Source organism: Microcaecilia unicolor, chromosome 5 (genome assembly GCF_901765095.1).
Source record: "Microcaecilia unicolor chromosome 5, aMicUni1.1, whole genome shotgun sequence".
NCBI classification, from domain to species: domain Eukaryota; kingdom Metazoa; phylum Chordata; class Amphibia; order Gymnophiona; family Siphonopidae; genus Microcaecilia; species Microcaecilia unicolor.
Genome location: NC_044035.1, coordinates 237,494,339 through 237,517,083, shown reverse-complemented (window position 1 = coordinate 237,517,083; position 22,745 = coordinate 237,494,339). Strand labels below are relative to the sequence as shown.

At 40.8% G+C, this 22,745-nt stretch overlaps 1 protein-coding gene across 2 annotated transcripts in view; it reads left to right on the top strand.

Annotated features, from left to right (window-relative positions):
* USF3 (upstream transcription factor family member 3) overlaps nucleotides 1-10,606 on the top strand; it is a 75,412-nt gene extending 64,806 nt beyond the window's left edge. For both annotated transcript variants that reach the window (XM_030203911.1, XM_030203913.1), the window contains one exon: nucleotides 2,264-10,606. In XM_030203911.1, coding sequence (XP_030059771.1) covers nucleotides 2,264-8,709 — 6,446 coding nt within the window. In that variant the 3' untranslated portion in view covers nucleotides 8,710-10,606. The remainder of the gene's footprint in view (nucleotides 1-2,263) is intronic.
* Nucleotides 10,607-22,745: the final 12,139 nt, after the last annotated feature.

Here is a 22,745-nt window from a genome sequence, read left to right as displayed (position 1 = left end):
TGTGCTATCTGTGAGTTCTTTATAGTTTGTCAACGAAAATGTTTTTGAAAGAAGTCCACTTATCTTATAGGGATATGTTGTCTCTCTATAGTGCCACAGGTAGGCTGGAGCTCAAATCATTTGCTCATTTTTTTCGTTTTCCTTTTGCTCGTGATGTGCTCCCCGTTTCCCTCAGTGATATTCAGTGTGTTCCCTATCTCGGTGGTTCTATTCCCTGAGAATGGCAAGGACAAATCAAACTCGAGTATACATATAAAGTATCACATACCATGTAAAATGAGTTTAACTTGTTGGGCAGACTGGATGGACCGTACAGGCCTTTATCTGCCCTCATTAACTATGTTACAAGGACAAACAAATAATTAAGGGTGGATAGGTGAGAGCATAATTAGGCAGGACTAGATGGGAAACGAGATTAAGAAAAGGGTGTGGGTAAAGTTCAAATAGAGTTCTTTGTATTCAGAAAGACCAGACTGAAGAAATGTTTTTTGTTGTTTTTTTTTTAATTTCTGTTTATTAAAAGTTTTTCAATTATACAAGTAATGATCTAACATCAGGCTTATCGATAACCAGCAGAAACAATAACCCCTGCTGCCCAATCCCTCCCTCCTCCCTTTAAGGCTTTTAAACCTGCACTAAAGGCTTGGCTTTTTGCTTAAAGCCTTTGAAACTGTTTAGTGTGTTCCCTTGAGAATGGGCTCTGTGGCTATATGCATTGCTTTTAGATACCTGCTGATAATGTTTGTTCGCTTTTTTAACTTCCTCCTGTTCTGTACTTATGTAGTAAATTTGGTTTTTGCTAGGACGTGTTACCTTTTCTATCCACATTGTAGTTCTTTTCCTTTTTTCAACCCTTTTATTTATTGTAAACTGCTGAGACCTGCTTTAATGGTAAACCAAATTTTAATTAACTATAAGCTATACTCCAGAATCTCTTTATGGACTGGAATATGATTTTATCCCCCCAGGCCTATCCCCCCCCCCCCCCCCCAACCTTCATTTCCAGAGAGCCTTCTTTAAAATACAATTAAAGTTTAAAAGGCTTGTTTCTATCAAAAACATTTCTTCATATCTGCTTCTTTTATCACTTTTCATATTCTATTTTTTCTCAGTTGAAGGCAGTCTGTAGCTAGTGGCACCCATCTGGGAGGATTTTCTATCCTGCTTGCCCTCGGAGAAAACCAAGTTGCTTACCTGTAGCAGGTGTTCTCAGCAGGGTACAAGTCATCACATACCCATCCACCTCTCTTAGGAGTTTTCTTCTAAGTAAATTTTAATAGAGATTGATGAAGTCCAGCACAACAGCATTGAGTGGGAAATTGTAAACATTTTTTTTATTTTTATTTTTTATTTTTCTTACATTTGTACCCCGCGCTTTCCCACTCATAGCAGGTTCAATGGGGCTTACATATTATATACAGGTACTTATTTGTACCTGGGGCAATGGAGGGTTAAGTGACTTGCCCAGAGTCACAAGGAGCTGCCTGTGCCTGCAGTGAGAATCGAACCCAGTTCCCCAGGACCAAAGTCCACCACTCTAACCACTAGGCCACTCCTCCACCCTGGTAGTGCCTCTTAAAGTTATTCTGAGCTGAAGAGGCCTTTCTGCTTAGGCTTTGTCAGATGATATCACCCATCTGTGAGGACTTCCATCCTGCTATAGGTTAGTAACTTGGGTATATTTTTATCTTAGTTTAAGTAAGACTTAGTGATGTGAGGCAGCAAGATAGTTCCAGGTTGGGGAAAAAACTGAGTAAACACAAAGCAGCCACACCATCTTATCTTCAGTGATTTATTTATTTAAGAGAGCTTTTGAATTGGTATCTGCTGAATACTTCTATGATTTTAGGTTTTAATTGATAAACACCAATAAACACGCGCCATTAAAAAAAATTTAAAATAGGTGTTTATTTGATTAAACGCTGGAAATACACCATTTCCTCTGGCACTCACCCCTGCCCTGGCTTGTCATATATTCTCCAGCCAGTTTTTGTGCATGTTCTATGCTGACTCCTCCTAAGTGACACAAATGTACATGCTTGATTCAAAAGGAAAAGGTACCCAGCAAATAGTACTTGTAATTCAAACACACTGATAAACTTTAATTATCTTTGTGCCCTGGAAAATAAACATCTATTTTTACAATTTTATAAATACCTGAGAACAGAAGCTACAATTATTAACCATAACAGGACAGTTTATTCCATATGCACCTAACACAGAGTGATTAGTAATGATTTCCATTCTTTTGATTGTTTTGCAGCTGATGAGATAAAAAGGCTTCGAAAACAGCTTTATGAGATCCAGAAGGAAAATGGTCGATACATTGAACTATTGAAAGCTAATGATATCTGTCTGTATGATGATCCCACAATTCACTGGCGAGGTAATCTGAAAAATGCAAAGGTCCCTGTGGTTATTCCCACTGAGAAGGTTCAAAAGAGCATCATTGTGTATTCAAATGGGAGTCAGCTTGGAGTGAATGGCCAGAGCGCTTCTGTACAAGGCATAACTTTTAACATGGGTCACAATTTACAGAAGCAAACAGCAAATGTTGTACCGGTACAGAGAACCTGCAATTTGGTGACACCAGTGACTATTTCTGCTGTCTACACCACAGAAAGCAAGTCTTTGAACCAGACTAGTATCTCTGTTTCAAGCACAAGCCAAGAAGGTCCACTGTGTCTTCCTCTGACCATTCCAGCTCAGAACATCCCGGAGGTTTCTACTTTGGAGAACAAGCAGAGTTCATTTGCTACTGCCATTGCAGGCTGTCAGGGTGTTTCCCAGGCTGGGACAGCACATTGGCAGCAGTGTTCCTCTAGCATCTCACAGCAGGAACAACACATTTCTGAAAGTGATAGCAGGCAGCAAAACAGCAAGTTATCGAAAGTGACTGTTTTCAGTAACACCAATACCTCTTCTGTCAGTTCAGTATTGAACCCTGAAGTGCCACATAAAAGCTTACCTTGTTCAGATTTGCAGGATTCGGGAAAAGATTTTCAGGAAAGCTTGTTGGGGTCAGCCACAGACACTGCACTTGTGCAACCTATGGAAGTTGGTATTGCAAACAGTTTCCCTTCTGTAAATGCTAAGACAAGCACAGACGAGAGCAATGCCAGAGCAGTGGTTACTTCAACAGTAGCAATTCAGACTCTCTCAACAGAAGGCACAATTTCTGCAGGCTGCTTAGATACATGGTCATTTTCTACTTCTCTGCCTGCTTCTTGTCTTAGTTCTGACTTGAAAAATGTAAGAAGTCTTAAACGGATCCCTTCAACTGGAAATACACAAACCACATGGACTACTTTACAACTTTCCGGGAACACTGTTCAGCCACTAAACCATACGCCTTCCAGTATTATACCTACCCTGTTACATGAGCCAGTAAATAACACTAGTTCCACTTCTGCCCATAACAGGCAATCCTTTCATAGTGTTGGCTTAAATAATTCTCTTGCATGTGGGCAGCCAATTGAACAGGTAGCTGGTACTTTCATTTCCTGTCCATCTTTATCTATGCAGCCATTAATAGCGCAGCCACAATTGCAAACCCAGTCCAGAACTAACATCCTTCCAATAAATTCAGCCATGCAAGTCATCCAGATGACCCAGCCAGTTGGACCAGCTGTTGGCCCTACTCCAACTAATCAAAATGTTATAATTCTCCAACCTCCTAATACTACTCCTTGCCCACCAGTGATCAGAGCAGAAGCCCCAAACCAGACCGTAGGGCAACAAATTGTAATTATTCAAGCTGCTAATCCAAATCCTCTGTCTCTCTTCTCAGCTCAGACTCCTAGTTCTGTCCGAATGCCTCTTCATGCAGTCAGTTCTGTAGCTTGCCCTAATAATGCTTTACAAAATGCCTCTGCACCACATGCTTTTGGGGGGAAGCATCTGGTTCATATATTACCAAGGCCTTCATCTTCATCGGCTTCAAGCTCAGCACAATCTCTTTCGGTTTCAGTGCCTACTCACCAGCAGCAACCACCAACTATTTCTCTAAATGGGCAGCTATTTGCCTTGCAACCTGTAATGTCCTCATCTGGAGCCTCAAATCAAACCCCTATGCAAATTATTCAGCCTACAACCAGTGAAGATCCTAATACCAATGTTGCCCTGAATACTTTTGGTGCTTTAGCCAACCTCAGTCAAAGCATATCACAAATGGCTGGACAGAACTGCTTACAGGTGGCCATCCACCATTCCACTAATCCATCAGCCACTGTAAGTGGTCAAGCTGCCCCAGTTAACTGTGTTTCTGTATCTACAACTGCCACATCTTCTACAATAACCGAGAACTCAACAGCATTACCCATTATTTCTAATCCAGTGAACTCTTCTTCAGCAAAATCTCATGCTGGCTCTCAATCATTTGCCAAGCCAAAAAAGGCAAATAAAAACTCAAATGCTAAAAAGCAGTCTACACCCTCTAAAGAAAGTGTTTCAGGAAATAAAGCTGGAGATGAAGAGAAAATTGATTTGACAAATGTGGATGTTTCAAAACAGCATTCAAATGGTGAAGTGAAGATCCTGCTTGAAAATGCCTCTTTGTCACCAGAAACATCTATAGTATGTCGAGCAAACAATATGGTCTCTCAAACTGGTGAGAACAGTTCTGTCACTCCTTTCAAAGAGATTCTAAATGCTGAGAATGTAGTGTTATCAAGCCCTGGAAGCGAGTGTAACTTGACAAATGTGTCTGGTTCATCACTCTCCAAATCAGGAACGATAAGACATCTTGAATCGGTCACATCTGAGCCCAAAGTTTCCACTTCACTTTTACCAGAATGTAGCACTCAGAATGAGTCATCACAGACCCCTGTATCATCTGAACTCAGTAAATCGTGTGTTACAAGCATTATAACAATAACTTCTACTGAGCCTAGTGTTTCAGGCATTCATATTTCTGAGGCATCAGCAAACCAGAACTGCACCCAAAAAACCTGCATTTCTGAAGCCATAAGTACTTCTCAGCCAAGCGTCACACAAGAGTCCTCAGCTGAAATAGAAACTGCTGCAGATTTCTTGGAGGGACAAGGTCTTAGCAGAATGTTGTCTGATATTGAAAAAGAAAAACCATCTGCTGAAAAAAATGTATCCCTTACCTTAGAGAGCAGCTCATTTTCCACTAAATCAGCAGAAACAAATGTCCTGCCTGAGAAGCAGGAAATTATTCTATTGAACACTGAAGGTGAAAATATAACGCCACAGCATTCTTGTATCTCTGATCAGGAAGGGTCTGGTAGTGCCTTGCTCGGCACCAGACAGGCAGACTCACCCATGTCTACCAGTTCTGGTAGCAGTCGCAGTTTCTCTGTTGCATCTATGCTCCCAGACACAAGTAGAGATGACATGGCTAACACATCTTCACATACATTCAGTGGCTGTACGTTTTCTGATCATACTGACATAGTTGGCATGGCAGCACGAGCAATTTTTGCTCAAGAAAACCTTGAGAGAGGCCGAGTAAGTATGCAAGTTGACATTGGTGATGCTGCTTCAAGGACTGCAGAAGTTTTGTCTTTGACAACAGAGCATCACCAGTGTGTTAAAGCTCAGTCATGTAAGGACAACAGTGCATTACAGATAGAAGCAACACCAAGAAAATTTAATTCTCAGGATCTGGCACAGACGACAAATGCTGGTGGCCTTATATCGAAACCAAATTGTTCTGTGGGTATTGAAACATCAAATGTGTCTTCACAATTTTCAACATCTGCAAATGTAACCAGTTTAAGTATAAATAATCTTATTCATCAGGGTAGCATTACACATCCGTTTGTAAGCTGTTCGAATTTATCCCAACCATCAGTGCAACCAGCAGTCTCAATATCATCTAGTTCCTATGTAAGTCAGTCTTCTAGACCATCTTTGTTGGCTGAATATTCCCAAGATAAGTTTCAGCCTGTTAGGGCTTCTGTTATGCAGATGTCCCAAATTCCAGAATCACACTTAAAGCAAACCAATGAAAGTCGAAAGGATTCTACCAAACGTATTGTCCAAGATGATCTTCTGCTTTCTACAGCAAAGAGGCAGAAGCAGTGTCGAGCTCCGTCTATGAGACTTGAAGGAATATCATCAATAAACCGAACATCTGATAGCCTTGGTGAGCAGACTAAACTTTTAGTAAGTCACATAGCGTCTAATTCATCAAGTTCAGTAGTGTCAGTGAATAGTCAAGAGCATACTGACAGCCTTAATCCATTATTTACATCTAGTAGCACCTTTATGAACACTTCTTTGAGGCAAACTGACATTCACTGTAACTCTCAGCAACCTGACATTCACTGTAACTCTCAGCCTCCTATTTCAGAGCAACCGCAACAAGGTCAGACAGGTAGTCAGCACCTTCAGCATGTTCCTGCACAAACTGTGTCCCATATTCACAGTAGCAATCCATATTTAAAGCAGCAGCAGCAGCAGACTGGGCAAATACGAGAAATGCATCACTTGTTTCAGCAGCAGCATGTTTCACATACTGAGAGCTCAGTTCACTCACAGCCCCATAATGTCCACCAGCAGAGAGCAATACAAGAAGTACAGATGCAGAAGAAACACACACTCATACAGGGAACCCAGCCTGCTCAACTTTCTTTACAGCAGAAACACCATGCAGCTGACCAGGTTAGGCAAAAGGGTAGTCAGCCCCATCCTCATCATCAGCAGATCCAACAACAAATGCAGCAGCACTATGGGGCTTCACAGCCTGATAAAAGTTGTGAAAACCCTGCAACAAACAGAAGTCATCATACTAGTCATCCACCAAGTCATCTAAGTCAGGATATGCATCAACAGCCACAGGATGTTGGAAATAGACAACAAGGCTCAGGAATTTCTTCAGAACACATATCAGGACATAACCAGATACAGAGAGTCATGACTTCCAGAGGTATGGAGCAGCAAATGGTGTGTCAGCCAAGTATTGTGTCTAGGTCATCAAATGTGACATGTACTCCACACAGACAAGAAAGAAACAGGGTTTCTAGTTATTCTGCAGAGGCTCTTATTGGAAAGACACCATCCAACTCAGAGCAGAGGATGGGACCACCAATTCAGGGTCCTAGAGTGTCAGACCAACTTGATATGAGAAGCTATCTTGATGTTTCCAGGAATAAAGGATTAGTAGTTCATAATATGCAGAGTCACACATCTGTAGATCATAATATCAGCGCTGATGTTCAGCGACTATCGGATTGTCAGACATTTAAGGGTTCCAGCCAACAGCCACAAAGCACATTTGAAGTTCAAACTTCAGGAAACAATGAAATGGGAAATATACCTGTATCTCTCAGGAACATGCAGTCACAGACTTTTCGAATTGGTCAAAATATTGGTCCAACCATAGACAGGCAAAAGAGGTTACCTTATCCACAAGTCCAAGGGATTCCAACAGCAAATGTTGTTCCCCCAAGAGAGAATGAAAATTCTTGCCACCAGAGCTTTATGCAGAGTTTACTTGCTCCTCATCTTGAGCAGGTCAGTGGAAACCAAAGATCAGTATCAGATCACCAACGAAATACACAGTGTGGGCAGTCTGCTACTCTAGAGTACAGCTGTCCTCCAGCACGAGAGGGTGTTCATCTCCGTAGAGACAGTGAAGGCCAAACTAGGGAAAGCTGTGACATGGCTATGGGTACAATTAATTCCAGGAACAATTCTTTAAATATTCCTTTTTCAAGTTCTTCGGGAGAAATTCAGGGTCGAAACTCAAGCCCTCATGTTTCAGTACAAAAATCTAACCCCATGAGGATGGCTGATAGTCAAGGGGCCAAGAACCGCTTAAATGCTCAAGTTTCCAGTAACATGCATGGAGTGGTCCGACCACCTCTCCCTCATCCATCAATTTCACGTGGCAGTGCTGATCAAGGGCAGACATCTGTTCGTCAGCCAAACTCTTCAGTTACTCAGCGTTCAAGACATCATCTGCAAGACACTGGTAGTTCCAAAATCCGTCGGTCTGGAGTCCAAAGGCATGGAAATGTGTTTGACCCCAGTCTTCCCCATCTTCCTTTGGCTTCCAGTGGTAGCATGATTCTTGGGCGCCAGCAGTCTACCACAGAGAAAAGAGCCAGTATAGTCCGCTTCATGTCTGATAACTCTCAAGTGTCAAATGACAATACTACGGATCAGCACACACTGTCTCAAAATTTTGGGTTTCCATTCATTCCAGAGGGTAGCATAAATCCACCAATAAATACTAATCCATCCTTTATTCCACCAGTTACCCAGCCTGGTGCTACTCGCACACCAGCCCTAATTCCAGTGGATCCTCAGAACACATTACCTTCCTTCTACCCACCATATTCCCCTGCTCATCCTAGCTTGTCGAATGATATTTCTATTCCTTATTTTTCAAATCAGATGTTTACAAATCCAAGCACAGAGAAGTCAAACTCTGCAGGTTTAAATAACCGGTTTGGATCCATCCTCTCTCCTCCTAGGCCAGTAGGCTTTGCTCAGCCCAGTTTTCCCCTCCTCCCTGACATACCACCAATGCCCATGGCCAACCCTTCCCACTTGTCCAATTTTAATTTGACATCTTTGTTTCCAGAAATAGTAACTCTTCCTCCAGATGGCTCAGCCATGTCACCTTTGCTTTCAGTCTCAAATGCTTCAGCATCAGACTCCTCCAAGCAATCTTCAAATCGTCCTGCCCACAATATAAGCCATATTTTAGGTCACGATTGTAGTTCTGCTGTATAAAAAGAAGTTCATTGTGTATAAATTATAACTTTCAAACATTGGAAATTCTAGTTTAGCAAATGGAAACTTTTTGGCCTTAGGGAGCATGCAGTTTCTGGTGTTTATCACTAATTTTCAACCATTTTATAAATTTAAAATCTTCAGGCACCTAAGGGCTAGTTCTCTTACGCAGGGGTATTTTTATTCTTATGCAGTTTGATACACATATACGTTAATGTCCTAGCACCAGCACCTCCAGCAGTGCCTACTGGCAGCATATTTGGTACTTCTAGAGACCTGTAAATAGTTGATCATGGACTAGATGTACTAAACATTTTCCTCAGACACAAAATAGGAAAATTCTTTCATTACACCAGATTTATGATGTGCAGTGATCTGAAACAGGGGTGAGGATTTTAAGAAGTGAAGTGTTATGTTTCTAGGATATTATAGAGCGAATTATTCTGTAGTGCCCAGCCATTGTGTACAGTGTACTACTACCATCTACTGGCATTGGGGATGTGGGTTAAACCAATTTTCAGCATTTCAGCCAATGATCATGCCAGTGCCTGGTTTTTATAGTGCTTAATTGGAAAACAGATGCTTTCAGCCTTGTGATCCAGTCTCCATTGTCATGTTTTAATTTTCAGTATTTTAAATCTATATATATCAAAGTTGTTCTAAGGCCTGTTAAACATTGGCTAGTAACATTTACTTAAATGGTTTTCTGTTCTTTTTGAAACTGTCACACAGAATAGTGTTCACATCTTTGTTTAGGACTGCTGTGTAAATGACCCTCAAATTTAGTTTTTAATAGAAAACTAAAATACTATTCCGGTTGAAGTACTGTGGGGCTGCTGCTAGAGTTTGCAGCAGCCATTTTGAAGAGGCAACTGAGTCAGGCAGGAGTGAGTGGGCATTGCTCCTTCTTGAACCCTTGCTAGACCACCAGGGATCAGGTAGGTAGGCCCAAAGGGATTCTGGGTGGAGGGATTGGAAGGGGGACATTTTTTATGTTAATGCGGATCCCAGCCAATATTCAGCCGGGATCCTGCATTACACCTGGCAGCTAGCCCAGAGCAAATAAGCCCCGGGTATTCAATGCTGGTGCCCAGACATGGCCCAGCATTGAGTATCTGGGGCTAATTTTGCCTGTGGCGGTTAGCATTTAAAAAAAACAAAACAAACCCACTGACTGCCACGGGCTGAATATTGACTGGGCTGTTTTTATACCGCTTACCTTAATTAGTATGGTTTCTCTTTACCTCTAGTTTCATGGTTTGGCAAAGAATGTAAGAAAACTTTGTTGTAGAATTTTAAGTTTTCTGCAAATTTCTTTGGAACTTGTCTAGCATACTACTTACTAAGAATCTTTCCCATTTAAGATGTAGTAAAGATGAAATGGCTTATTGGCAGAGGTGTTGGGAGCTATCTGTAACAAATTTTGGACATACTTAAGACAGATAATGAGGGCAGTGGTAGGAAAAGAATTGAGAAGTCAGGTACTAGATATGAAGATGGCAGCTGAGGAATTTACATAGGATCTATTGAAAGTGAAATAATCTAAACTGAGCATACTGCATAGGCCATTTATTATGGGTCCCTTTTACTAAGCCGCGGTAGGCTGTACGCACATGCAGCGTGCGCCCATATGAGACTACCACCAAGCCAGCGCACCCTCTTGGCGGTAAGTTCAGATTTGATGAATGCCCATAATGCTTGGGTTAATTATTTATTTCCTCCTGCGTGTGCCGGTTCTGGCGGTAATGGGCACTCGGCGTATGCCAGTCAGTCACCGCATGTATAGCGCATGAGCCTTTACCACTAGATTAATGGGTGGAGTTAAGTGCTCAGGCAGGTTTTGGGTGCACGCTGGTTTCATTTTTACCGCAGGCCCTTTTCCCGTCCCATTTTAAAAAAGCCATTTTTTTGTAGATGCGGTAAAAACTGGCCCGGCGCGTTCCCAATACATGTGCCTACACTACCGCAGGCCACTTTTTACCGCAGCTTAGTAAAAGGACCCCTTTGTTACTAAATGAAGGAGAGAGAGCAGGATCCGTGACTTGGCTATAGCATTAAAGAGCAGTCTTTCACGTTTATGGAGCATGTACTTTATATTTAGGTATTTATAAATATAGATGTGTATATGTATATATGCTCACATTTATTACATGATTTTGTTTCTATAATTGCATATGTAAATAACATGTATTTTGGTACAGCCTATGATTCTGTGTCAGACTATTATTTTGTCAAACTGACATTACTTACCTTTAATGTCATTATTTTGGAGGCACACTGGGTTAGAATGGAGTTAGTGCCCCTGTCTTGTTTGTGAATCATTTTATGCTGATAGTCTTCTAAGCAGGAGCATTGGAATGTCCCCAGCCCCAGCATCTCCTCTTCCCTTCTCTACCATATCACAGTCCAGTATCTCTCTCCTTCCCTAACTTTCAACAACTTCCCCCGTGATGTCCTGCATCTCTCTCCTTCCTTCAACCTTTCCCCTTCCCCACAAGGTGACCAGCTTCTTACATTCCTTCCCACGATGTTACAGTCAGCATTACAGAAGATGCATTGGAGCTGTCTGGCATGGGTCTTTGAGCATTCATGCCAGCCAACTGCAGTGTATCTTCTGTAATACCGATTGAAGCATCGATGCACCAAGGGAAGGGGAGGTAAGAAGCTAAATACTTCATGGTAGAGGGAATCAATAGAAATCAAACAAAATAAAACATGGAAAAGAAAATAAGATGATACCTTTTTTATTGGACATAACTTAATACATTTCTTGATTAGCTTTCGAAGGTTGCCCTTCTTCGTCAGATCGTAAATAAGCAAATGTGTTAGCAGATAGTGTATATATAAGAGAAACATCAAAGCATTACTTTGACAGTCTGACAGAGTGGGAGGGTGGGGGTATGCATGGGGACATCAAAGCATTTCATTGATATTCTAACAGGATGGGTGTTGGTAGGTGAGAGGAGGGTAATAAACGGAGAAATAAACAGAGAAATACAGCTTTATGGTTTATAATGGGTTAGAAAACCCAGATCCTTATTAAGTCCTGTTTGTTGGGTGTCAAAATATTCAATCATTCTTATTTCAAAGGTCTTACGTTCCTGTATTGTTTTAAAATTACCTTTCAGTATTCTTACTGTGAAATCACTGGGGCAGTGTTCTGGTCTTGTAAAGTGTTGGCCCACAGGGGTGGGGGCTTGACTGGCACCAGCTATTTTCATGTGATGTCTGTGCAGATTGAATCTTGTCTTAAGCATCTGGCCTGTTTCTCCAATATAGCATCCTTCATTACATTTTTTACACTGAATGATATATACCACATTGGAAGATGAGCATGTAAAATAGTCCTTTATGTTGAATATTTTTCCTTTGTGAATGACTGTGGGGTCTTGTGAAATGTTTTGGCATAGTTTGCAGCTGGCTGTGTTACAGGGAAACGTGCCCTTTTCTTTTTCCGTCTGTGTTGGGAGTTTACTTCTGATCAGCTTGTGTTTTAAATTTTTTGGCTGTCGGAAGGCCAGCACTGGTGGGGATGGGAATATCTCTTTCAGTAATTCATCTTCCTGAAGTAGCGGCTGTAGGTCTCTTATGATTTTCCTCAGTTTCTCCAGCTCTGGGTTGTATGTCACTACAAGGGGAATTCTGTCTGTGGCTTTTTTTTTCTTTGTACTGTAGCAGATTTTCTCTGGGTGTTTTGAGGGAGGAGGCAATATTCTTGGAGATTATTTTGGGGTTGTAGCCTTTCTGTTTGAAGGATGCAGTCAGGGTTTCAAGGCGTCTGTCTCTATCCTCTGGGTCTGAGCAGATACGGTGGTATCTTGTGGCTTGGCTGTAAATAATGGATCTTTTTGTATGTGAAGGGTGGAAGCTGGAGTTGTGGAGGTAGCTGCATCTGTCTGTGGGTTTCTTGTATATAGATGTTTGTATACAGCCATCACTGATTGAGACTGTGGTGTCCAAAAAATTGACTTTTTCTGGGGAGTAGTCAATTTTGAATCTGATTGTAGGATAGTATGTATTGAAGGAATAGTAAAATTGTTTCAGAGTTTCTTCCCCCTCCGTCCAAATCATAAAAATGTCATCAATGTACCGGTAGTATTTTAGAGGTTTGGTCTGGTATGTATAACGAAGAAGGGCAACCTTCGAAAGCTAATCAAGAAATGTATTAAGTTATGTCCAATAAAAAAGGTATCATCTTATTTTCTTTTCCATGTTTTATTTTGTTTGATTTCTATTCATAACCTTTAAGAGTGGACTAACACGGCTACCACACCTCTCTACTGCTAGAGGGAAGAAAGGATAATTTTCGCAGTGCCGTGGCATCTGTGTCTCTCTCTGTTTCGACGCCTATGTTTCTGAGGAGTCTGTGAACATAACATTTTGTTTTATCTGTCTCGTAAGAAAATAAATAAATTAATATAATTTTCTTGGAGACAGGTGTGCAAAATAAAGATCAATGAGGCTTATATAGTAGTTGTACTGCAGCAACAAATTCAGTGCACAAAGACTGGCCTATTCTTCAGAGCTGAGGCCATGTTTATAGCTTCAGTTTATTTATTGTTGCAAGTGTACAACAATCGTAATTAAAAATGTCAACAAAGAAAGATTCCCCTTTGCACAAGAAAACTGGAATAAGAGAGAGTAATGAAGAGCCGCAACAATAGGTAAGCAACTCTAGAGGTGACTCAAAGGAGAATAAATATAAACTACAAGTAAAGAACCACTCAATAAAAATAATTAAAAATCAGATAAATTCTAAGACATTGAATTTTAATTAATAAAACACACAAGCAGCTGTTTACTAAAGTATGATGATGTTTTGAAGTTACCGCTTGTTGCAAAAATTAACATGTGGTAACCACAGAGCTTGTCTGGTATTTGTTTGGCCGTGCCCAGCATCTGCCCATATAGTTAACACACAATGTAGAAATTTACTACACGCTAAGTGAATTGTGACCAACACAATTGTATGTACAAGGGGCCACTGCAGCTGAAAAGACTTTTCTCCCACTCACCAAACTTCTGAACATTCCCCCCTCCAAACCCCTGTCCTCAGCTCTGTCTTGGGATTTCCTTGGTAGTTAACAAGGGCAGCCACAATCCCTGGAGTCTTACTGTCCTGTGGATGCCCAGGTTCATAAAGATTCCTCTGACTCTTAGCAGTAAGCCTGGTGGTGCTACTTCCAGGAATCAAGCTGCAAATAAGGGTGCTCACTATTTATTTGGCAGCTTGACTCCTAGTGGTAGTACTATGAGACTACAATTAATGATCACAGGCACCAATTTGAACTGCAGGCACTAGTGGGGTTGGAGCATATGGGGATTATTCTTGGCTTTTACTAGCCACCAAGAAAATTCCCGGTAAGAACTTTGGGGGGAGGTGTTCTGGAGTGCCATTCAGCGAAGGAGACAGTAAGTACATATCCACTATCTGCAGTGGTGGCAATGCATTGTAACTTAACGTCCTAACTGCAAGGCATTGTCCACACTCATAACCTGCCCATTCTTTGCCTACTTCCCATCCCCTTCCAGGGTAAGCACTTACTGCTGGATTCAGTATAGCGTGCCTAGAGATCTGCGCCAAAATCCAGGCATATTCTGTAACGACTCCTGTAACTTAATTGGCTTAAGCTAATCAGTGTATTTAACAGCCCTTAACAAGCAATTAGCACTAATTGGCAGTAATTAGAATATATGCGCATAGCTCGCTAAGTGGATTCTGTAATGAACTGCGCCTAAATTCTAAAGTGTGTAGTTCAAAAGGGGCCTGGCTATGGGTGGGGACATGAGCGTTTCAAAATTTACGCGCATTCTAGAATATGGCCCAGTGCATGCAAATTGACGCAATGGGATGTATGCCTCATTTTTGTTGGTGTAAATAGACGTGTGTAGTTTTAAACGCTGGGATATCAACTAAGCATTTTCTATATACTGCACTTAAATCTAGGCATCGCTTATAGAATATGCTTAGGCGGAAATGCTTACCACATGGATTTTGTAGGTGCCATATATAGACTCTGGCCCTTAGCATATGAATTAAGAATGTGCTAAATGTTTTGCATTTGTGGTAGTGATTACTGTGCACTAATTCACATGGTAACTGCTTGCCACATTTCAGTAAACGGGTCCCACAAGTTGAAAACATGTGAATTAACAAAATGACACAACATAGTCATGTTTTGGCTGACTGCTTTCATCAGGGGTACAGTTACTACTGTAAATTTTCTTAATATATTAATGGTTCATTAATGAGTAATCTCTATATATAAAAGGCACCTCCAACGTTCTAATTGAAGCCTCCAGCCGGAAACTTGAAGTGGCATAGATATCCTGTTTAGCAAGTACATAAAGGAAAAGAGAGTTGCAAGTAAAGCAATTAACTCCTGCCACAGTTGTTTTCTCAGGCACCTGGAGTGGTTGCCCTGGGTGATTAACAAGGTCAGCTGGAGTAAAGCAATTAACTCCTCCCAGAGTCTTGCCCTGGGTGATTTACAAGGTCAGCTGAGGTGCACAGGGAGGGGGGAGGGAGACCCTGGAACTGGGATGGAGGAGGGAGTGATGGGCCCCTGGCACACGCTCTGATTCTCATACATATACTATCACTGTCACAGACACACTCTCTCTGTCACACACACACACACACACACTCTCGCACATTCCCTCTCTCTCACACAGTCAATCTCACACACTCTCTCAAACATACACACTCCGAGGAAAACCTTGCTAGCGCCCGTTTTATTTCTCAGAAACGGGCCTTTTTTACTAGTGTCTTTATATTATTATTATTTTTTTTTAACTTGTTACTTGCATGTATTTTCCTTTTGAGTCACCTTTTAGAGTTGCCTATCTACTGCTATGACTCCCCATTTCATTTTGTTCTGGTAGTCAAATATAAACTTGGATAGTAAAATGTTTCGAGTTTCAGTAAAACGTTTGTAAGAAGTATAAGATTTAACCAACTAGATGGTGATAAATTTGGGATAAAAATATTGAACTAACAGATGTGCATAACCCATTTTACCAGCCTGAGAGTGTAAGGCACCAGTAGCACATGCATGTTACAGAATACTAATATTTATGTGCATAATTGGTGCCAGTTATTGAAAGCTATGTGCAGAAGTGTTAGGCACAATTCTGTAACTGGTGCATAAGTTGTTTAGCGTGCAACTGCAAGAGGGGGGTGTTCATGTGGGCAAAGCATGGATGTGTCATCAACTGTTACATGCAACTTATAGAATACTATCGGGTGCATTACATGGTGCACTTAGGTGTACCAATTTCACCAGCCTTTGACATGCCCAGAAGCCATTATAGGTGGCACCTACATTTTTTTTTGTTACATTTGTACCCACGCTTTCCCACTCATGGCAGGCTCGATGCGGCTTACATGGGGCAATGGAGGGTTAAGTGACTTGCCCAGAGTCACGAGGAGCTGCCTGTGCCTGAAGTGGGAATCGAACTCAGTTCCCCAGGACCAAAGTCCACCACCCTAACCACTAGGCCACTCCTCCACATTTTGCTGCCAGTTTATAGAATTGCCTCCATAGTGTCTTAATGAAAAAGTTACTGAGCACTAGAAACTTTTCATTTTTCTTGTCCCTTAGAGTATCACAAGAATTGCCATACTTGGTTACACTAAAGGTTCATCAAGCCTATTATTCTGTGGCCAGTCCAAGTTACAGTACTAGATATACTCCCAACAAGTATCTAGAGTCCATGCTACTTACCCCCAGGTCTATCTTAATTATATTGACTTTTTTTTCCTCCTGAAATGTTACCAAACCTTTTTTAATCTGTTCTGTGCTGCCTTCATTACTTCCTTTGACAAGTTCCAAAACTTAACTAGGTGTTGAATGAAAAAATCTTTTCTCCTATTTATTTTAAATGGACTACTTTATAACTTAGCATGTTTCCTATTCTTAGTGGGTTTTTTTTAAATTGATTTACATTGACCTGTTCACTCCATTCAGTATTTTATAGATTTCTATCATATCTCCCTTCAGGCTGGAAAGCCTTAGGGCCCTGTTTACTAAGCAGCGTTATAGGTGCATTAACATTTTTAATGCTTGTTAACCATGTATGTGCCTACAATATCTCTATAGGCGCCTATATGGTTAGCGTATGCGCTAAAAACACTAATGCACCTTAGTAAACAGGGCCCTTAATCTCTTAAGTATTTCCTTATAGGAGAGTTTTCCCATCCCTTGTCATTTTGATCATGCTTTTCGGTATCTTTTGTAATTCCACTATATATTTTTGAGATGCTATGATCAGAATTCCATACAGTACTTAAGGTGCAATCACACACCATGGAGTAATACAGAGACAGTATGATAGTCTTTGTTTTATTCTCTATTCCTTTCCTAATAATTCTCAGAATTGTTTGCTTTTTTGACCACCACTGTACACTGAGCAGAAAATTTCAACATATGTACATGATCACCCAGGAAAAGGATCTAGGTGTTGTAACTTTTTAGATTTTATTTTAACAAGTCATTTTTGCTAAAACTTATAAACAGAGCACATACAATCAAAATTGTTTCAGAACAGAAAAAAGGCTGGAAAATATATATAACATATTAAACTTTTAAATTTTTTCTCTTTTTTTTAAATTTGAATAAAGCAAATAAAAATAAAGGAAAAATATATAGTTACAAAGGGGAAGAAGGTGTAACACAGGAAATTGACAAATCATATACTGCTGAAGAGAGAAGAAAGGTGATGTCTCATTTACCCACATAGTAGGTGTTGTGACTCCTGAAGTTATTTTTCTGTACATGCATCACTTTCACTTGTCTGCATTGAATTTCATCTGCAATTTTGACTGTTCAGTCTCCTGGTTTCAGAAGGTACTCTTGCATTTAACAAACTTTAAATAATTTTGTGTCATCTGCAAATTAATGATATCACGCATTGTTTATATCTGTCTGTCTATGGTGGTATTCCACTAGTTACCTTTTCTATTGACTAATTTCCAACTAATTTCCAAACCACAGTAAGAAACTGCTTCTTAACCCATGGCTTTTAAATTTTCTCAGGAGTCTAGTCTTTCATGAGGTAGTCAAATGCATTCTGAAAATCAAGACACATGGTATGAAATGGCTCACCTTTAGCTACATGTTTGTTCACACCGTTAAAAAATGTAGTAGATTGGTGAGGCAAGACTTCCCTTGGCTAAATCCAAGTTGACTTTGTCCCATTAAACCATGGGGCCTTTTACTAAAGGGTGTTAAGTATTTAATACACGGTAACAGGCTACTATGTGACTGTGTTAAGGGATTTTTCAGTAGTTTGCCTGTTTCCATACGTCAAACCATACATTACTGAATTTTTCTGTCAGGTGGCATGACATACGGAGTGGATGTGGAAGCATTAGCCAGCAAGCTCGTTGATTACTGCATGCTACCAGGCTAATGCAGAGTTATGCAGGACCACTTACTCTAAATGCTCTGCGTTAACCTGGAACAGGTATTGTGCATTGATCTGAGTATTAACACACAACCTGCAATAAAAAATATTGAGTGCCAATTCTTGATGCATTGTTAGTTTTGGAGTTACCACACATTAAGCCCAAATCTTAATGCATTTTAGTGGAAGTGCCCCAATGTTATTTATTATTATTGTTTGTTGTAAAAATCTTATATTCTGCTTTATCTCATAGATTCTAAGTGGATAACAAAGGTTATTCACATAATAATAGAACACCATTCAATTAGGCAGGCATCAAAACACAACATAATAAAAAAATAAATACAATTACAAATATTCCCCTGAATACAATAACACATCTTCAGTTTCCTTGTCACTTGCAGCAGATGAATCCAGGAACTAGTGGGTTAAGTCTGCCTACCAGCAGGTGGAGATAGAGATAAACAAACTAAAGGCAGTGATGCCAGACGGGCAGCTCCTCTCCTTTCTCAGTTAGTATGTCTGTATCTCAGCAGGTAGTGGACGGCTTTTTCTCCAGCTCCTGGGCCCAAGGCCTCTGAGGGTGCTCCTGGGCCGGTGGCCAGTTTGAGCTGGGGGTAGCGGACTGGTGGTGTCCTCTTTGGCAGCATATGCTCAAGTTAATCATCACTGTTTTTGTATGTTTTGTGGAACATTGCACATATGTGCACTAGCACAAATTGTATTGCTATATAAAAAAACAAGAGGTTTTTTTAGACTGATAAGTTCATACAACCCATGTTACTACTACTACTATTTGACATTTCTAGAGTGCTACAAAGTGTACGCAGCGCTGTACAAACACAGAAGAAAGACAGTCCCTGCTCAAAGAGCTTACAATCTAATAGACAAAAAGTAAAGCATTTAAATTTAAAATATTACTAAAATGTTACTAGCCTTAGTGCTTGAGTTTTAACAGGGTATTTGTGGTCTTTTTCCTCCAGTTTGTAAGACACACAAGTTATGCTTTGTTTTGAATATGCAGAACTTCTCTGTGATTTTTTTTTTTTTTTTAAATTTAGGTACTTCTCTAGTATGTCCCTGCTGGTCTCTCTTGTATACCTCGCTGCCTCGGTTCCTCCAAGTATTCTCTAGTCTCCAAAGATCAGGCTTCTTTCCCGAGAGCTAGAAACTCTTTTGCACTGAGTGCAAGCATACAACCACTCACCAACTGGGAGATAATCATACATGTGGCACTTACTACAAAACCTTCAGAAGTTGGAGAACAAGGCCAGTGCTGGGCAGACCTCTACGGTCTGTGCCTTGATTTTGATTGAATAGATTTGGATGAGTTGGAGCTTTTCAGGGGCTTCGATGACACCTTCTGAAGTTTTAGAGAACAAGGACCGTGCCGGCCAGACTTCTAAGATCTATGTCCTGAAAAAGGCAAGAACAAATCAAGATCAGGTGTACATATGGAGTATCACATCATACTTTATGTAATGAGTTTATCTTGTTGATCTGACTGCTGTCATCTAGAATGTATGTATGTTACTATGTAAGTCTGGCAAGCCCCTATCTTGCGGTCTGTATCTTAGTGTTGGTTATTTATTTAACGGTACGAAGGGAACAGAGCTATGTAAACTAATATAAAGTCCCTTAAGCTTATTAGGTATATTGTATGCTCTTTATTTTAAATTTGTTTCAAGATGATCTGCAAGGACCTAGAATTAATCTATTCCTAAAGACTAATGACATGGCCAATTAAGTGGCCTAATTTTTAATATGGGATTCTGTAAGATGCATTATTGTACTACTAACGTGCTGTTTCAGCACAGGTCCTATTTTATGTAATGAGACCTTGTTACTAATATCTGGGGTTAACAATAAAATAACAGGTCTTAATAGTAGCTCACACTGATAACGTTGGCCCTTAATGTTTAGGTGAAAAACTTCCCCCTTGTCCACTTAATTGGTTTAACAGCCTATAAATCAAAGATCGAGAGCCTGGTAGGTCTTCAACTTTGAAAGGCCAGTTCTGTTAATGGGGTGCTCCTATTTACTCACCACTTGAGTATGTAAGTGTACAGCATACTTTCATGTTCACAGTTATGTATGCATTTACATGTAAGAGCTATTCTGTAGGACATGCATAAGTGGTATACTGTGTAAATGCAGGGAGGAGGCGTTCACATGGTTGGAGGTTGGGAGGGGCATGGGTGGGGCTGCCATTTGGGTGCAGCTTAGAGGATGCAGTAAGTTACATGCCTCTTGCCACATTTGGGTGCTTGCAGTTATACTAGATTTATGGCTTGTGTAACTGTTGGTGCAGTAATATCAGGTTACACTAGTCCTATATAATAATTTGCACCTCCAATGTTTCAGCGCTGTCTGGCTACCTTGTATTTGTAACGTCTCATGATGTCAGCCAGCCTCCAGCGTTCCATTCCCCCTCACAGCCGTGCCCTCATGTCAAAACGTAATGAGCGGAACAGTGAGAGGGAAGGGAACGCTGGAGGCGAGCTGACGTCAAGGATGTTACCAACGGAAGGGAAGCCAGCCAGAAAATGAGGTACAAAGGAAGAGAGAATCGCGGCACATCGAGGGGAAAGTGAGAGCACAGCACAATCGATGAACATGGATGGGATTAGAGGGCAGGAGAGAAGAGAATCGCAGGACATGGATGGGAGGGCAGGGAAGAGGAGAATTGCTGGACATGGAGGGGAGGGACAAAAAATTGCTTACAAGAGAGCCTTTCTAGGGCCCGTTTCATTTTTGAGGAAATGGGCTGGGTTCCACTAGTATTCTATAATGGAATCTGGACACTAGATGCTGTTATAGAATAGGCTGTCCTTGCATTGCATCAGGGCACCTAAAAGGAACCATCCACTTATAGAACAGCCTCCATAATATGTGGCATGCTCTAAGGCAAAAGTATTTTCTATACTATATTTTGGATTGACTTGAAAAACTGGAAATTCTAATAGTAGCTGTTTCATATTACAGAGTAGTAATGTGCTTTTCATTAATTTTTGAAAATGAATTGCTGTAGAATATGAAACAGCTGACTTGCTTTTATGGCTTACATAGCCACCTCTGCGCAGGGTTATATTTGAGATGGGGACATATTCATTTCAGTATCATTTGGTTGTCAGCAGTGTAAGTGAAGATTTTGCCTCCCTATTGTTTGCAGATTGTAGGTGTCTGACAGTCTAGTAAATGATTTAATGAAAAAGTTTAAGATTTCAGATATTCCACTGCTGAGGGCACCATGACTGTCAGGTTTTTTTTTTTTACCTTTAAAGTTTGCATTAAAATACATTTTCAGTGCTTTTTGAATTCTTCTGAAATCATAACAGGAAAAGACAACAAAAATGCTTACAGGAAAATTTGTTACTGCTCTTCAAAACCACATGTGGGCATTATGCTGACTCAAAATATTTAAAGTGGCAGCTCTGGCATAGCGAGTTATGTCTGTTACCCAGTGGATGGAGACAGAGAAACAAAATTAGTTTTGTGTGGTTCGCTCCTTACGTACACCATGCACTTTAGTGTTCAGTATTCTCTTTCTTCCAGAGGATGGTTGCAGATACACCATGCAGCTTCTGGTCTGTTTACTGAGACAGCTGCAAGTCTACTTGGCAGCTGGGTTTCATTGAGGGCAGGGGGTACCTTTCTGAAAGCTTTGATCTCCTTAAGGATTTAAAGAAATTTGTTTGGCAGAGAGGTGTAATTCAGAGGTCTCTGAGTTTCCCCACACCAACTCCCCCACCACCCCCTGCTTTCCCTCTAGGCATGAAGGAAAAGAGCTGGTGGATGAGGAGAAAGCTTTGGTTTATTGAACTTTCACTTCCTCTATCTCCCCCTAACCCCTGGCATGGGTTTTGCTAGGGTTGAGATGCAGTTGACATCTGTACAAGATGTCTTCAATGCTGAAAACTGAGCCAGCTTGGACACTGTTTCTGGGGTTTACTCAGAGACCTCAGGCTCTTCCCCTCCTCCCTCCTCCCTCCTCCTTTGGCTTTGGTAAGGTGTATTTTATCACTTTATTCTGCTTTGCCATGTTTGGAAAATAAAAGTCATAGGTGAGTGGGTGGAGTGCTAGAGTTTTAGGCTGACTGTTGACAGTTCATCAGCTTAGAGTGCACTGCACTTACAGACCCAGTCTTTTAGTAGAATGGGGTAACTTGGCCAGACTATTATTTTGCTCTCTGCAGCACTGAAAATCAGGATATCTTGAATGTTTTAAAAGTCCCTTTAATAGTTTACCACTTTAAAGGTGGACTTTGGTCCTGGGGAACTGGGTTTGATTCCCACTGCAGGCACAGGCAGCTCCTTGTGACTCTGGGCAAGTCACTTAACCCTCCATTGCCCCAGGTACAAATAAGTACCTGTATATAATATGTAAGCCGCATTGAACCTGCTATGAGTGGCAAAGCGCGGGGTACAAATGTAAGGAAAAAAAGAGCTTAGACAAGTTATTTTAAAAGGAAATTTATGAGGAGCGTTTGAGTGGTATACCTTGGATTTCATGTTTAGTAGCAAAAACATCTCTGGAATGGAAGATTTCCTGCAGCCTGGATTGAGTATGATCTTAGTGTTCGGAATTTGAGTCTACAGAGGACATTTGAAAAGGGTTTGAACAAGCA